Source organism: Schistocerca cancellata, chromosome 8 (genome assembly GCF_023864275.1).
Source record: "Schistocerca cancellata isolate TAMUIC-IGC-003103 chromosome 8, iqSchCanc2.1, whole genome shotgun sequence".
Lineage (NCBI taxonomy): Eukaryota > Metazoa > Arthropoda > Insecta > Orthoptera > Acrididae > Schistocerca > Schistocerca cancellata.
The window spans coordinates 328,304,227-328,322,649 of record NC_064633.1 but is presented as its reverse complement, the minus strand read 5'-3'; the positions used below and the strand labels follow the sequence as shown (position 1 = coordinate 328,322,649).

The 18,423-nt window shown below is 42.1% G+C and overlaps 1 protein-coding gene across 1 annotated transcript in view; it reads left to right on the top strand.

Moving 5' to 3' along the window:
- Positions 1-18,082, top strand: part of LOC126094840 (brachyurin-like) — a 30,922-nt gene extending 12,840 nt beyond the window's left edge. Inside the window, exons 3-7 of the mRNA XM_049909436.1 lie at positions 274-424; positions 7,209-7,375; positions 9,873-9,971; positions 14,923-15,065; positions 17,854-18,082. Of these exons, the coding sequence (XP_049765393.1) occupies positions 274-424; positions 7,209-7,375; positions 9,873-9,971; positions 14,923-15,065; positions 17,854-18,030 (737 nt within the window). The 3' untranslated portion in view covers positions 18,031-18,082. The remainder of the gene's footprint in view (positions 1-273; positions 425-7,208; positions 7,376-9,872; positions 9,972-14,922; positions 15,066-17,853) is intronic.
- Positions 18,083-18,423: the final 341 nt, after the last annotated feature.

The window sequence follows — 18,423 nt, the reverse complement described above, 5'->3', positions numbered from 1 at the left end:
AGCGAGAACGCTACCGCACGACCACGAGACGCGGGCGTGTTCGACCTTGATTTTACCGTAATTGGAAGAGTAGTGGCGTGGCCACGTCCTCAGGAGCCGCTATCTAGTGGCCCCCCACTAACATGCTGAGGTTCGTCAAATCGCTGGGTCGCAGGATCGGCCTCTCCTTGTAAGAAAACATTAGCTTTAGTGCGTACCAAGGACGAGTTTGTAAGCATGTGCATGTGTTATCACTGTATGTGCGGTGTGTGATTGGATTTCTTTTCCGTGCAGCTGGACGCATCACCAACGGCGAGGTCGCCACTCTGGGCCAGTTCCCGTACCAGGCTGGTCTCATCATCACTGTGTCTGACGGACAGGCTTTCTGCGGTGGCTCCCTCATCAGTGACACCTGGATTCTCACCGCCGCTCACTGCGCTGACCCGTGAGTATCATCACTATACAATTACTTCCAGCCACAGCCATTCTCAACTAACTGGCCCAGTAGTTTTTTTTATTTTCTTTTTTTATTAAGGAAACCCATAACGTATAGATACACCGACTATTGCTATGTGAATTGCTTTTATTTTACTAACAGTTTCGGTCTTTCAGACCATCTTAAGGTACCTAAACATTAACACATAACGAAACAGACTTAATGCACCAACATGGAAGAAATTATGATCAAGAATAGGAAAAAACATGAGATATTTATAAATCCGTCACAACATTGTACACACGTTCACAATATGATTTCCAGTGTACAAAAGATTTGCATAGTTTTCAGTAATTCTTGTTTTGTCCTCTTGAAGGTCATTACTAGGAAGATATCAGTTTGCTTTCCACAAAAGACTGGCACATGGCAAATAACAGTATTCGGTCTAAGGATTCACGTAACTCCTCACAATAAAGGATGACAGCCAAAAACAGTTGCAGGATAAAAATTTTTATTAAAATTCTTGACCAAGGTTTCGGTACATATAAATATACCTTCATCAGAAGTAAAACTTCTAAAATTACATCATGCAATGGAGAATAATAAAAACAATTATGCCAAAGGCGTCGTCAGTAATTAAAACATCATCTCCATTTGTACAACATGTGTAATGGGCACAGGGTCAAAGCCCATTGACCCTGTGCCCATTACACATGTTGTACAAATGGAGATGATGTTTTAATTACTGACGACGCCTTTGGCATAATTGTTTTTATTATTCTCCATTGCATGATGTAATTTTAGAAGTTTAACTTCTGATGAGGGTATATTTATATGTACCGAAACCTTGGTCAAGAATTTTAATAAAAAATTTTATCCTGCAACTGTTTTTGGCTGTCATCCTTTATTGTGAAGAATTTTAACAGTTGCTCCTGCAGCCATGTTTAAAATCATGATTCACGTAACTAATAGAGTATTGTGATCGGGACTCTATATTTACTGATGTAGATGACAATGTTCTTTGAAAAATATCGAAGAAATTAAGTAAATATTTAGCTACCAATAGGAGAGAAACAGGAGTTATTTAATTTAATTGAGGAAGCGAAAGTACGATCACATAGGATACCAACCGTAATTTAAACGGATAGAGGATTTATTGATGGGGATGATGCAACATGTTATCTTGGATGGAGAACCATCCATAGACGTAACTTCAGACATGTCCCTGGGAAGTGTCTTGAGACCCATGCTGTTCATCTTGTATGTTAACGATCCGGTAAAGAATATTGATGGTAACCTCGTACTTTTTATAGATGATCCAGTTATCTGTGCTAGAGTACTACCTGAAAAAAAAATTGCACAGGTATCCAGTCTGAGGCTGATGAGCTTTTAAATGGCGCAAGGATTGGCAACTAACTTTAAATGTTCATAAATATAAAACGGTGGAGTTCACGAACAATAGTATCCTATAGCTATAATATAGGATACTGGGAAAACTGTTGTACATTCGATTGAAAAAAGAACGCACAAATGACGACAGGAAAAAGTTGTTAGGAATTCGTGCCCCTGTAAAAAGATCGGTTCGCAAGGCGTACAGCAAATGATCTTGCCGACAAACCAAGAAAAGATTCTGGTCCTACATTAATCGCTAAGCGAGTCGAAGGCTTCTATTCACTCGCTCCTTTACCAGTCTGGTATGGCAATAGAAGACAGCAAAGGAAAGCGGAAGTTTTAAATATCGCGTTTAAGAATTCATACCTGAAGGAGATCCAAGTATGGACAACATAGTAATAGGCGTCCATGGCGTAGAGAAGCAGCTGAAAGAATTGAAAACAAACAAGTCGCCAAGTGCGTGTGGAATCCCAATTCGGTTTTACAGAGAGTGCTCTACGCCTGGGTTTCACAAAAATGCTATGGTCCAAGGAACACCAGTGTTCCACGGGAAGTGAATAAGTGCTCCGCAAAAAAAAACAAATAAAAACATGACGTTTCTTCGACATTTTGAAGATGTTAATTATTTCTTTTTAATTTTATTATGATTTCCGTATTATTAGCTACGATTTCAAATTGAACTAATCACTAAATAAAACTAGTTTTTTTTTTCATTTTTTAAAATTTTTTTAACCTTCAAAATAAACAAGTTGCTCCATCAAAGTACCAGGATTCTCAAAGTGTTCCGTCAGGGGAAAGGTTTTGGAACACCTGCTATACACGAAATGGGAAACAACAAATATTTCAGGAATGCATCCCATTTAGTGGTATAGCGTGAGTCACATGTGTAATCTATAATACTGAACATCTAAAACGGTGCACGGGTCTTATTGCAGGTAGTCTAACTAACAGCTTCCAGGAGCAATAAAATTTGATTGATAGTATTCCATACAATCACTGACCGAATTTTGAAATTTCAAATGTTTAAGAGGTATAATCTTGTTTTAAAGTTTAACAGAATATCATAACTATTGAAGTTAGAAACTGTGTTTATGTCTTGAGGCAACTCTAGGCGCGCAAATTACCCTGACTACAGTCATCCAGTATTTGATGATGAGACCACTTAGTGACTTCCAATGAATTTTACACATAATTCCAAATCTCTACGGAACTTTTTCTCGCTGGTACGTGCCACAAAAGAATGGAAGGAAAACGCTGTATCGCTTACTACATTTTCGCTAAACGCACAGTAGAGCTTCAACATCAGGGATGACAATTTTATTCATTACTTCTTCACTGCAAACTCAGTTCGCAAACATTTTGCAGACAACATCCACATATAACATTGAATGTATATGCAATATTATATCATTATAAAACGCATAATTCAAAAGAGTTCAGGAGACTGGTGACGTAAGTATTGAGAGATGTGAAGAACTAGCTTTTCTTAAAACAGCTGTATTAATGCTATTTTATACATGCGAGTTCGATTCTTTAAAGAATCGGGTGTGGACGTGAGCTACTAGTGATGTATCCTAAACGCAAATATTTGTTCTGATTATAACAGTACCAGTAAAACCCAGGTTCTTTAAAGAATTGAAGTCTTGTATGAAACAGCTTCAAACGTTTGATTACTGTGTTAAATATTTTACATCAAGACTATAAGCGAGAAAAAGTTTACAATAGGCTTTAAATTACGTTTAAATTTTTTGTAATTATTAAGTGCTCCCATTATCAAACACTGGATCGGTGTACTTCTGGTAATTTGCGTCCGTCTGAAGCAAAAACTAGTTCTTCACGCATCTACTGATCTATGATTCGTACAATGATGTAATTTTGCGAGTATATTCAGTGGTGTAGATGGATACTGGTTGCAAAACATGTTCCGAGTAGAGCTAGTAGTGAAGAAGTAATGAAGTAAAACGTCATGACTGATGCTGAAGTCTTACTGCAAGAACAGGGGAAGTATGGTAAGGGATAAACTCCTTTCCTTTCGTCATTTTGTGGGGGCTGTCAGCGAGAAAATGTTTCACAAATCTTTGAAATTGTGGTTAAAGTTTGCTGGAAGACTAAGTGTTCACATTCTACATTGCAGGGTGAATATAATCGTGATAATTTGCGCATAGTAAACTATGCTGCCTCGAGACAATCGCAGTTTGTAGCACATGACTTTCTTAGATCTTTAACGTAAGATCATACCTCTTAATGAGTAAATTGTGATAACATTTCAAATTTTTGAATTCGGTTGATAATTACATGAATTGTTGAAAATTATATTTTTGCTGCCTCTGCAAGCAGTTAGATAGGCATCCTGCAACTGAAATTGTGAATCATGAACAATGAACTGTGAGCGATGAAACGGGTTAGTCAGTAATATATAAGGGGGGAGTGAAATGAAAGTATAACGTTCACCACAGCAGGATCACGGTAGTGGTTCCATTCAAAAGTAATTAAGGCATCTATCCCACTGGGAGAAGAGACCATCAATTCCTGTTTCGTAGAACGCAACCACTCTTGCACTTCCTCGTCCGACTGATGCCACATTCCACGCATGTCTTTCTTCAGCTAGCAAAAGACGTGAAAATCACACGGTGAAAGATCCGCGCAATACGAAGGATGTTGTAATGTTTCCCAACCAAATCACTGAAGCGTTCGTTGTCTTCGTGTGGCAGTGTGGAGGCGGCCGTTGACATGCAACAAGATGATTCTGTCCGACGGCATTCCTGGGAGTTTTGACTTTATGGCACGTTGCAGTTTCTGCGAAATGTCTTCGTAGCGCATTGATTGTGGTTCTACGCTCGAGGAACTCGACGAGCGGAGGGTAACTGCAATCGAAAGACGAAGTCATCATGACCTTACCGGAACTTGTGTGAACAGATTTGGATTTCTTTGGCAGGGGAGATGTGGGATGTTTCCACTGTTGGCTTTGCCGTTTGCCCTCGAATGATGTCGTATGGGATCAGTCTGTTGCCTGATAACGCCCACCTCCACATTGCGAACTGGACGAAGGCTACGCTTCAGCAATTAGGTTGCGAAACACTGCAACATCTTCCGTATAAACTGGCTCTTTCGCCGTCTGCCGGCCGTTGTGACCGAGCGGTTCTAGGCGGTAAAGTCCGGAACCGCGATACTGCTACGGTTGCAGGTTCAATTCCTGCCTCGGGCATGGATGTGAGTGATGTCCTGAGGTTAGTTAGGTTTAAGTAGTTCTAAGTTCTAGGGGACTGATGGCCTAAGATGATAAGTCCCATCGTGCTCAGAGCCATTTTGAGCCTTTCGCCGTCTGATTTTCACATCTTTGGTGAACTGAAGTAAGACATGGGTGGACTTGAGTTTCAGTCGGACGAGGAAGTGCAAAAATGGATGAGGTTCTGGATCCTTCAGCGGCTGGCTGCATCCAGCGAAACAGGAGCTGATCGTGGCGTCTCGCAGTGGGATAAATATCTCAATGCGAGCGGTGATTACTTTTGAATGGAACCATTCCACGGTCCTATTGTGGCGGGTGTTCAGTTTTCATTTGACTGCCCCTCATAGATACTTCAGGATTCGTTTATAGTTTTTCAACAATCGCAGAACTGTGCACGGATAATCCACAAACAGAATAATCACCGCCCTGGTATTCGAGAGCTTGTTGTACTGTAGAGTATAGTGATGGTTTAGTGTTAATAAAACGCACTGATTAAGTTTCTCTGTTTTATCTGCCTATTTTAATATATGTCCCTGTTGTCCTTTTTGGGATCTACAGAATTTTTGAATTCGGTAAATAATTACATGAAATACTGAAAATCATAATTTTGCTGCCTCTGCAAGCAGTTAGATACGCATCCTGCAACTGAAATTGTGAATCTTGAACGATGAACTGTGAGCCATGAAACGGGATAGTCAGTGATATATAAGGGGGGAGTGAAATGAAAATCTAACACCCACCACAGCGGGACCATGGAATGGTTCCATTCAAAAGTAATTACCACACACGTTAAGGCATCTGTCCCATTGGGAGAAGAGACGATCAATTCCTGTTTCGTAGAACGCAATCACTCTTGCACTTCCTCGTCTGGCTGATGCCAAAGTCCACGCATGTCTTTCTTCAGGTCGCAAAAGACGTGAAAATCACACGGTAAAAGATCCGGGCTACACGAAGAATGTTGTAATGTTTCGCAACCAAATCACTGAAGCGTTGTCTTCGTCCGATGGCAGTGTGGGGGCGGCAGTTGACATGCAACAAGATCATTCTGTCCGACAGCATTCATTCTGACTTTATGGCACCTTGCAGTTTCTGCGAAATGTCTTCGTAGCGCATTGATTGTGGTGAGGAACTCGACGAGCGGAGGGTAACTGCAATCGAAAGACGAAGTCATCATGACCTTACCGGAACTTGTGTGAACAGATTTGGATTTCTTTGGCAGGGGAGATGTGGGATGTTTCCACTGTTGGCTTTGCCGTTTGCCCTCGAATGATGTCGTATGGGATCAGCCTGTTGCATGATAACGCCCGCCTCCACATTGCGAACTGGACGAAGGCTACGCTTCAGCAATTAAGATTGAGAAACACTGCAACATCTTCCCTACAAACTGGATCTTTCGCCGTCGGATTTTCACATCTTTGGTGAACTGAAGTAAGGCATGCGTGGACTTGAATTTCAGTCGGATGAGGAAGTGCAAAAATGCATGAGGTTCTGGATCCTTCAGCGGCTAGCTGCATTCTGCGAAACAGGAACTGGTGCACATGGCTCTGAGCACTATGGGACTTAACATCTGAGGTCATCAGTCCCCTAGAACTTAGAACTAATTAAACCTAATTAACCTAAGGACATCACACACAACCATGCCCGAGGCAGAATTCGAACCTGCGACCGTAGCGGTCGCGCGGTTCCAGACTGAAGCGCCTAGAACCGCTCGGCCACAACGGCCGGCTGCAACACGAACTGATCGTGGCGTTTCCCTGTGGGATAAATGTCTCAATACGAGTGGTGATCAGTTTTGAATGGAACCATTCCACGGTCCTATTGTGGCGGGTGTTCATTTTCCATTTGACTGCCCCTTATAGATACTTCAGGATTCGTTTTTAGTTTTTCAACAATCGCCGAACTGTGCACGGATAATACACTAACAGGATAATCAGCGCCCTGGTATTCGAAAGCTTGTTGTACTGTAGAGTATAGTGATGGTTTAATGATAATACAGCGCATTGATTAAGTCTCTCTGTTTTTTCTGTCTCTTTTAGTGTACATGCCTGTTGCCCTTTATCTACAGAATATGACGAACGAATGACTGAATGAACAACCGATTTTATAGCGGCCGCCACGCTTAATCCGCCTCTGGCGTACTGTGCTTGTTGACAAGCTCTCTGTGTTGTGTTGCAGGGGCACGCTGTTCGAGATTCACCTGGGCGCTCTGTACGTGCGCCAGGAGGAGGCCCAGCAGGTGGTGCTCTCGAGCACGACCAAGATCGTGCATAACAGATACATCGCTAGCCCGCCCTCCAACGACATCGCCCTCGTACAGCTGCCCAGCGCCGTCACCTTCAACGGTGAGCACTCCCACAGTGACAGGTGCCGTTGCGCTCCAGTTCAGACGCACGTCGATCAACGCTATACGACTACAATGAATAGCATAGACAGTTGCTGCAAGAGGTCCGCAGTTTTAACTCTACAGTATAACCTAAAACTACGGACCTATTGCAGCGAGAGTCTCTGCCTAGTAAAACTGAATGATTAACCGTTTTCTTAGTGGACACTGTCCATCGACTTACCTGTTACAATCCATTTAGATAAAAATTAATTTTGCAGTTAATTAGAACACAAATTATTGCTATGTGTTCTTACAATGTTCTGCAGTTCTACAGCAATCTCATGCAACAAAAGACACTGAGGTAGGAAAATTCATGGGGTACCTCGAGATAAAGTGTCGGACCTCCTCTTGCCTGGCATAGTGCAGCTGCTCGACATGGTATGGACTCAGCAAGTCGTTAGAAGTCGCCTGCAAGAATATTCAGCCATGCTGCCTCTATAGGTGTCCCTAAATGCGAAAGTGTTTCCGGTGCAGGATGCTGTGCAACAACTGATCTTTCGATTAAGTCTCATAAAGATTCGACGGTATTCATGTCGGGCGATCTGGATGGTCAGATCATTCGCTAGAATTTTCCAGAATGTTCCTCAAACTAAAGACGAACAATTGTGGCGCGGTGACATGGTGCATTCTCAACCACAAAATTCTATTGTTGTTTGGGAACATGAAGCCCATGAATGGCTGCAAATGGTCTCCTAGAAGCCGAACAGAATCATTTCTAGTCATCGTTCGGTTCAGCTGGACCAAAAGACCCAGTCCATTCCGTGTAAACACAGCCGACACCATTATGGAGGTACCACCAGCTTGCACAGTGCCTTGTTGACAGCTTTAAAGAAACTCCAATTGAAAATGATACAAGGGTTCAATCATGGGTCCCCTTCAGTTCTTGATAACGACCTCCCTTCTTATCTGAGACAAGAGGCTGAACTGACACTGTTTGCTGATGACACAAGCATCATTAGTAATTTAGTAAAAGAAACTCCAATTGCAAATGATACAAATAAGGTCTTTGGAAAAGTCATTATTTGGTTTTCTTCAAATGGGCTTGCTCTAAACTTTGAAAAAACACAGTACATCAAATTTTATGCTGCAAAAAGTACAGTTCCTTCAATAAATATAACACATCATAGAAGTCAGTAGACAGGGTAGAGCATACTAAGTTTTTGGGTGTACATATAGATGAGAATCTTAACTGGAAAGTTCATGTTTTGGATCTTCTAAAGCGACAAGGTTCAGTAACTTTTGCAGTAAGAATAATTGTCAATTTTGAGGATACAGAAATTAGTAAGCTAACATACTTTGCATACTTCCACTCTTTGATCTCATACGGAATAATATTTTGGGGTAACTCAACATTTAGACAAAAAGTATTCACTGCTCAAAAGAAATAGTTAGAATAATGTGTGGGGTTCATAGTCACATATCTTGTAGGCATATTTTTAAAAGATTGGGAATTCTTACAACAGACTCACTGTACGTTTACTCACTAATGAAATTTATTTTCAAGAACATGGACCGGTTTAAAAAAACAGTGACATTCATAATTATAATACTAGAGAAAAGAAAGACTTACACTATCCTTTACTCAACCTGTCTTTGGCACAGAAAGGGGTAAAATATGCTGCTATAAAAATTTTCGAGAAATTACCGTATCGTGCGACTGATCAATAGAACACGTAACCAACTAACTAACTTGGATCCATGACTTCGTGGGGTCTGCGCCACACTCGGACCCTACCATCAGCTCTTACCAACTGAAATCGGGATTCATCTGACCAGGCCACGGTTTTACAGTCGTCTAGGGTCCAACAAATACGGCCACGAGTGCAGGAGAAGCGCTGTAGGTGATGTCATGCTGTTAGTAAAGGCGTTCAAGTCGGTCGTTTGCTACTACATCCCATTAACGCCAAATTCTGCAGCGGTGTCCTAGCGGATACGTCCGTCGTACATCTCACACTGATTTCCGAGGTTACTTCAGGCAGTGTCACTTGTTTGTTAGCACTGACGACTAAGCAAACGCCGCTGTTCTCGGTCGTTAAGAGAAGGCCGTCGGCCATTACGTTGCCTGTGGTGAGACGAATGCCTGAAATTTGGTATTCTTTGCACACTCTTGACGCTGTGTATCTCGGGATACTGAATTCCCTAACGATTTCCGAAATGGAATGTCCCATGTGTCTAGCTCCCCATTTCCCATTCAAGATCTGTTAATTCCCGTCGTCAGACCATAATCACGCCGAACGTCACCTGCCCTTTTGAATATTGTGTACGTGATAGTACCGCCATCTGTGCGTGTACATATCTCTGTCCCATGACTTTTACCACCTCAGTGCATAACTAGTATAGATCACATGTTTTTCTTCCCTTGCCGTCCATTGTCACAAGGAGAGTCGTTGCTGCTGTTAATCTCCTTTGGGAGGTGTGCTGCAATGTGAGACAAGGAGACTTCTCTCTGCCTACAGAATACATCCAGCCTGTGAACCTGCCCAGTAGCAGTGAGCTGAACAACAAGTTCGTCGGAGCTGAGACGACCGTCAGTGGATGGGGACTGGAGAGCGACTGTGAGTACTCCTCTGTTGGTAACATATATATACCTGTGTGTGTGTGTGTGTGTGTGCACGTGTGGATAAACGTGCGTGGTATGCAAGTATAATAATGTAAGCAAGACTTAGGGCTCTCCTTTGCTCTCGCGTTGCTTTGCTAATGAAACAGACTCCTGCTCCTCAATCAATATTTACAATCACATCAGAATATGGTCGCGCAAACGAAGAATAAATGTTACCATCACATCTTGTAGTTTCTCAACAAAAATGGACTCAGATGTAATTAGATCGCCGATACAAGCTCGCCGTGTGTGGTGAGATGGTTCCGGTAGATATTGTCTTACAATGTGTCTCACAAAAAGCAGCCACAAGGAGTCAGATAGGGCGAATATTGGTGCCAATCCATCACTGCGCCAACAAATTGGCAGTAGACAAACACAATGACATTCCCGATGCGTTCATCTAGAAAGCGAAACATCTGTTTGGTGCGATGTGGTCTGGATCCATCTTGCGCAAATCACTCAGTACGTGGTTGATCCTCCAACGCTAGCGTCCTCTGCTGCATACCACAGCCCAAACAGTAACTCTCTGAGAATGCAATGATTCCGCTTCACACAAATGGAGATTTTCGGTACCCCAAAATCACCATTTCTGTTTATTCACGACTCCGTTCAGGTGGAAGCGTGCCTCATCTGTGAACCAGATGCAGCCAACATGAAAATCTTAATTAGCAACCATTATGAAGATGTGGTTCGCAAAGGCAGCCCTATCTCGCACGGCTCAGGTACGGCCTGGTGGCTTTGAATCATGAATGGACACATATATAGGCTCTGTCTCGGTATGTTCTGCGTGCTGGAACGGTTCAGACCAGTCTTTTCTACAGTCCTTCGGACGGATATCCTCGGATTTTGATAAACAATTCCAGAAATCGTGATGACATGTTCAGGAGCAACTACAGTTTGCCCGGGCCAAAAATCCCTCCTAGATGATGAGCCACACTGCCTGTCCACTGGAATCCGGCGAAGAGCTTGCGAATAGTTTTCGTATCGAATCCTTTTGGAACATTAAATCCTGTTTGCAAACTGTGCCTTGTTGTCGTAGGGCTGTGTTCTAACCTATGGTATTCCAGTACCAGAAAAAACACGTTGTTCAACGGAAGAGATGACTTCAACTTCTTCCTTCGCTACACTAACCTCCTTTCACGTTTCAACTGCAGAACTGATCGCTCTTAGCTGTGGTGCACTACTTATAACCACTACGTATTGCGATTACAACGCTATCTGTTAGCAGCTTTTCTGTATAAAGTTCCTACAGCTTTCACAGCGAACATCCCGTTTGTTGCACTTGTCTATCGGTCTTAGCTTTTGAGATATTTAATACTGAAATCAGGGACTCGTCCGCTGGACATCCTTAATTATTCTTTAAGTAATAATTCATATATTGCTGAAAAAATGAAAACAACTTTTTTTTTCAACATCTACTGTTGGTATTCGTCTTTACTTTTTCGGCATCTTTAGTAAAGATTATCGCAATATGTGTGCACTGATATTCTGTACAAATACTGACAATTTTATGTCTTTAACAGATCGATTGAAAATATTCGTTACAGGAGGAAAAAGCATTTTGGGAGGGTGCGGTTGCGGACGGCGACTAAAGTTTCAGCAACGGTTTAGTGACTCCCGGTCCATAGGAAGTATTTTCTGCGCCACTAGACAACTATGCTTCTATCATCAGTTTTCGACCTCTATATATCATGCCTCACCCAACCCTCTTTCTTCGCTACATTCCTTTCTCTCTCATCGTCTCTGAGTGACTCGCATACTCGCAGTCCATATGGTATTTAATAATATATTCCTTGTTGTATGTCGCAACAGCACTATTTGTTCCCAAGTGTAAACTGTAATACACTATGTCTATCTGTCTTTAATCTTTACATGGGTTATGTCCGAAGTGACCAGACTGTTGGTGCAAATGCAGCAGATACTAAGGACAGGGGCGTGTTTATAAAAGTAACCAGATTCTGCTAAAAACTGTTGTGGACATGATGAAGCCGTCTTTGAGAGATTTGTGTCCTACATAGTTCTAAAGAGAAGTCTTCATGATCGCACACAGAATCAGAATGAGATTATGAGGCAATATAGTTTTGACCGGAATTCTGGTCCTCATATACATGGAGCTTCTTTGCACCGGATGTCGTAGTTGACGTCGCCTCCTCCCACACAGCGACTGCACTGCCAGTAGCAATGTCCCCATTATCGCAAGAAACTGTCGTTATTCTATTTCTCATGTGCTTAGAAACTGTCGTTATTCTATTTCTCATGTGCTTCCCTGGAGATTTCTTCTTTTTAAAAATTCGGTTACTGAATCATGCCATATTTGCACTGATCCAACAATAAAATTCACAAATAAACAACAAACGTGTTCGTTGTTCTTGATATTCGCAAGGGCGCTCGTACCCGGAGACAAGGGGGGGGGGGGGGGGGGGCTGCGGTATTATGCAGGTTTATAATAGGGTCGGAACAGGAATTTTTATGGGTGCTTGAAGTCATTATTCATCTGTGAAATTATTAAAAATACTCCATACCTCCAGACCTTGTCCCCCCCACCCCACCCCAAACTATCATATTGGCGCTCTGAATATTCGCCTTCTGAAATGGAAACAACTGCCTTTAGTACCAGATTAGCGAACTGTGACTACACGTACTGCAGATATATTCTCTGTAAATTTTCTGAAAATTTAAATGACTTATTTCGCCAGGGAATATTTCACGCCAAGCCTATATGAGCATTTAAAAAAAAAAATTAAAAATGAATTAAGGTAAATGCAAAATATATATATATATCATGTTTAAATTTTAATATACTAAAAACGATATTCAGGGTATTTTCTTGGACATAATCCACTTAACCGGTATCTTTGTTCCATCGTACTTTAGCTTCCTTCTCGCAAAAGGAAAAATCGTGATACAAAGTTCCTTCGCCACAAAAGTTGTTTGATGAAGTGAAGAAAGGGAGCTGCTTAAATCTCAAATGTAAGATAAAATAGTGCCAATGACTCATGTAGATTGACCAAGGTACTGAGATTCAGCTGCAGTATTTATCTCACCTTCAGTTGTAGAACACGAATTACTTCGATAAATGTTAACATGCCTGGCCAAAAGCGGTTTGCAAAATAACCAATGGCACATCCGGTGAATGTTCACCAAATGAAGGGGTTTCGAGCAAGTGTTCATTTCTTGTTATTTATTTGTTATTTTCTTTTAGTTTGTTGTCTATATACAAGAATAGACCGAATGCTGCGCACGAATTGGCATGAATACAGCAAATAATATTTTAACACAATTTCAGATGTGGTAGTAATAACTAAGCATTACGCCGTTTAAGGAGAAAAAATCTACACAGAATATCCACATAAAAAGAAAAATAATAATAACAATAAAAAGAAACGTCTACATACTACCATTTGGCCATCTGGCACACAGATATATGTTCATCCAGAATCTAGAAGGCAGACAACACTGGTTGGGTACACTATGCATTATTGACAGATCACAAATTTTGTAATTTACAGTTCTGGACTATGCTACCATACAACACTACACTACATAGCATTGCAGTAGGCAACATTACACTACTGTTCTTGGTATCATAACCAAACTGGATTTCTTATTTGTCTGGATGGATAGCCCAAGGCGAGCTGAGGTGCAAGTTGCAATTCACAGGGGCCGTTCTGCTGTTTCAGCCAAGGTGTACATCTACATCTACATCTGGATGGATACTCTGCAAATGACATTTAAGTGCCTGGCAGAGGGTTCGTCCAGCCACCTTCACAATTCTCTAATATTCCAATGTCGTACCAGCTCGCGGAAGAAACCAACACTTATATACTTTCAGTGAGATCTATCATTTCCCTTTATCGTGATCATTTCTGCCTTTGTAGATCGGCGTCAACAAAATATTTTCCTATTTGGGGGAGAAACCTGGGGATAGAAAATTTGTGAAAAGATTCCGCCGCAACGGGAAACGCCTTTATTCGAATGATGTTCATCCCAAATCCTGTATCATTTCAATGACACTCTCTCCCCTATTTCACGATAATACGAAACGTGCAGACCTTCTTTGAACTTTTTCGATGGTACTCCGTCAATTCTATTTAGTAAGAAACCCAAACCGAGCAGAAGTATTCTAAAACAGGACGGACAAGCGTAGTGTAGGCAGTCTGTTTCGTAGATCTGTTACATTTTCTAAGTGCCCTGCCAATAAAACGCAGTCTTTGGTTATATTACCCCATAACATTTTCTCTGTGTTCTTTCCAGTTTAAGTTCTTCGTAACTGTAATTCCTAGGTATTAATTTGAATTTATAGCCTTTAGATTTGACTTATTTATCGCGTAACCGAAGTTTCACGGATTCAGTTTAGTGCTCATGTGGACGACCTCGCACTTTTCGTTATTTAGGGTCAACTGCCAATTATCGCACCATAACACATCGTTTTGCAACTTGTTTTGATCTTCTGATGACTTTACTAGTCGGTAAACGACAGCGTCATCTGAAAACAACCTAAGACGGCTGCTCAGATAGTCTCCCAAATCGTTTGTATAGATAAGAAACAGCGAAGGGCTTATAACACTGCCTTGGAGAGCGCCAGAAATCATTTCTGTTTTACTCTATGAATTTCGGTCAAATACTTTGGGAGATGGCTATCAGGGGCTCAGGAAATCCTTCCTAGTCCTCCCCGACGCTCGTTTCTTCAATGCTTCCAGAAGGTTGTTGTAGGTGGGTATTCGACCGTGGCGCGTCTCGTTATGTTGATGTAAGACCTCTTCTTCTTGGTTCTCTCTCAGTCATGTAGGGTTGCAGTTCATAAGCTGATACTTCAGCAGTCGGCGGGTCCAGCTAATGCCGCAGTTCCTCATTCCTTATTGCATTACGCTCAGCGAGAGTACACAGTTGCCATTTTCGTGTTGCAGCATCTGAACAGATCAGCGAGGTTCTGCGCTACGCCGTGGCACCTGTCATCAGCCACCTGACCTGCAACCTGCGCTACTTCTTCCAGATCGACGACGACATGCACATCTGCACGTCCGGCGACAACGGCGTCAGCACTTGCAACGTACGTATACACACACAACACACAGTGAGCAGAAAAAATACGTGTACAAAATTTTAGTGTTTAGATAAGGTAAAGAGAAACACTACATTTGTGTGGCACGACACAGATGCTTCTTTCCCCTGCTAAGGGCCATTAGGGCTTTAATGTTGTTGACGGTCAGAGACAGTGTTCAGAGTGCTGTGTGATGAATACTGTTTCAGAGATATTGGTGAGGATGCCGCCCGTTTACATTAACGCACAACTGGTATCGGCGTTCTGGTGACTGTCTAACACGGTCGTAACAACCAGGTGTTTCACGAAAACTGCCTGCAGCTTTAGCCGAATGGGCAACCCGTTCTTATGTGGTGTCTATCTGTGTGTTGTACAGTAAATTCTTCTTCTTCGCCCACAAGAGAAAATCCAGAAGAGTGAGACAACATCTCTAAAACAATATTCATCACACAGAAGTTTGAACATCGTCTCTGAGTATCACTAGAGCCAAAAATTCCATGAACTGCTAGCGGGGAAACAGATACAGATGACATTTTTGTTACATGAAGAAGTGTTTCTTTTTATCTCTTCTACACACACAAAAATAGTATATACGCAGGTTTTTACATCCTTGCACGCGGACATACGCGTGTTTCTGCTGCTATAAACGAGATCGTGCAGAATCACTCGACTATCTATGTCCCAATGAGACACAGAGAAATTACCACAATCTGAGTAGTATACAGTTACTTCCCTTTGTCGTCATACTTTTTTTTTCATTTAACATTTACATTGCTCCTCTAGGGGATGCGGGCTGGCAGCGTCCATTTTGCTGCCTTCAGCCTTTGATTGAAAAACAATCACATCTACAGATAAGAACAAGAATAAAAGCAATATCACAGTCTTGAACAAGAATAAAAGCAATATCATAATCTTGATGGAACGGTTGTATGTACTATCTGATGACTTCTTAGGATGATGGTGCTCTGCGTTCCTACTAACATTTCCTAGGTGATGAGTTTAGGCGTGTATAGAACTGAAGACTGGGTTATATGAGGAACGGTGTGGGTCGATTATCGGTAGGGATCAAGGGATGGGTGTCGGTACTAAGGGGCGGAAGGACTTCCGTTATGAATGGAAACGATAGCCATGAGTCTTTATTTGAAAAGAAGGAATAAGTAGGTTACGTACGATCGATACAATGGTAACGTCTCAAGAATGATGTCTTGGTCTTTGAGGGGAAGGTGCTTGAAGTTACCCAGGAAAAGTGCATGGAGTGTGTGAAGATTTAGGGTAGGTGGGACTGGTGAGAAAGGCGAGGCAGCCAAGTACGGTCCTCAATGGTGGAGGATATAGCAGGGTGTAGGGGGTTTGATTTTGAGGGGAGGCATAGGACTGAAGATACTTCAGGTGTTTATGATTTGGTACGGGATACAGGTGGGAAGGGTAAAAGAACTCGTAAATCGAGGCGGATTGTGCAACGCTCAAGGTCTCGGAAAGGGTGGTAAACATGGAAGAGGCAGAGAGCCATGCAGTATTTGCATAGGGGAGGATGGAATCGATGAACGACTTTTAGGTATGTAAGACTGTAGACGGATTTAATCTCAATATTGTGTTAGATCAAGAGTACGGCTGGATGTATTTTGGACTGTTAGTAGGTTAACTTTTCATCGAAGATTAGGTCAAGATATTTGAGTGCTTTGGTTAGGTATTTGAATAGTTGTAGATTGTGAGGTAAAGGTCTAGTGCGTAAAGAGCCTGGGTGTCCTTTCCTATAATTATTCCCTGGATTTTCCAAGACTGATAAAGAAATACTGCCAGTAGTTGCACCAGGAGATGCAGTTTCTGAATTCAAATAGAAGACAATGGAATGAGCAGTGACGAGATGCAACCTTGTCGAGTGGGTTTAGTTGATTCTTACACAGGATGGACAGTTAGAAAGTATGCCATAAGGCGGACGTAACTGACTGGAAGCACATGTCTGTGGAGTTCGCACAAAATTCCATCTGTACACAGTCATAGGCTCTTTAAATTTCTACAAATGGGAAGGGCAGCGTCGGCTTTTCTTATGTTGGTGCTGAATAGGTTCTCACACACAAATGTACTATAATATATTTTATTCGTATCTCCGCCAATAAAGAATTATAAGCGTGCTCCCCTATGCTTCTCTTCGAGTCATTCAATACAAGTATCAGGCAATGTAACTCGAGTCCGTACTGTCATTTATATTCATTGGAAGTGAAATAACTTGCTGCACTCTGTTCGGTTCACTGTTCTAGGCATGATGAAGAGTTCCGCTGTTACCGTCAGCTGATGATGATTACATAGTTGATGCTTCAGCTGTAGACTAAGCACTCCAGCGAACTGTGACCCTCTGGTTAAGCTGCTGGAGGCTGTCCTTGCAGCAGCATTGTGTATACACGAGAGACTGCTATAGTACGAGGTGTTATCGACGATTAACAGACAAGACAATGAGTCGTCCCTAAGCTTACAACTACGATGCTTTTGTAATCCTATCCATTTTCATTTATTCATTTAAATCTGGTCTGTAACGTAATCAAGGCGGAATTTTGAACATTTCATGTAACAACACGTTTCGTGCATTGCTGGTACGTCCTATATCTGTCTCTCTCCGAACTAATTTCCGTACAACACATTTAATTCCTCTATGTGTGAAGAATGTTTCCTGAAAGTTTCGCCACACCTTCTTGTCGCACCCTGTATAAGTTAGATGCCTCCTGTACCTCATTACTACTACGCTCCGCGTGAACGTCTGCATTTTCCAGTCCTCTGGTAATCTCTCCGTCTGTGTGTACAGGGCGACAGTGGCGGCCCACTGGTGATCTACGAGGACGACGGATCGGCCACGCAGATCGGAATTGTGTCCTTCGGTATCATCCTTGGATGCGAGGTCGGCTGGCCACCAGTGTTCACCCGCGTCACCAACTACATGGACTGGATCAGCGAGAACAGCGGCATCGCCATCAGAGCATAGATGCGCTTTGCTCGTGAATTCTGTGTGAATCAATAAAAGACCCAAAACAGCAGCATTGTATTTTCCTTTGTTAGCATAGATACGGGAAGCACTAAGCTTCCACATTTTATCTTACGATCAGGAAAGTCTCTCTTAGTACAGCTCTCTATTAAGCAGTACAAGGTAGCCATTAAGTAACTGGATTCACTTTAGGAAGTAACATGGCCACGAATAGACCTAGCCTATAAAATATCAGTGTCAACAGTACCTTTGAGCACCCAGCTAATGATGAAAGTAAGTTCACTAGCTATTCCGCCCACAGTATTAAGAAATCACACATACAACACTAAATTGAGGCGTCCAGAAGCAAAATGCAGTGAGTGCACTAGAATATTTTTTTTCAGCAAACGAAAA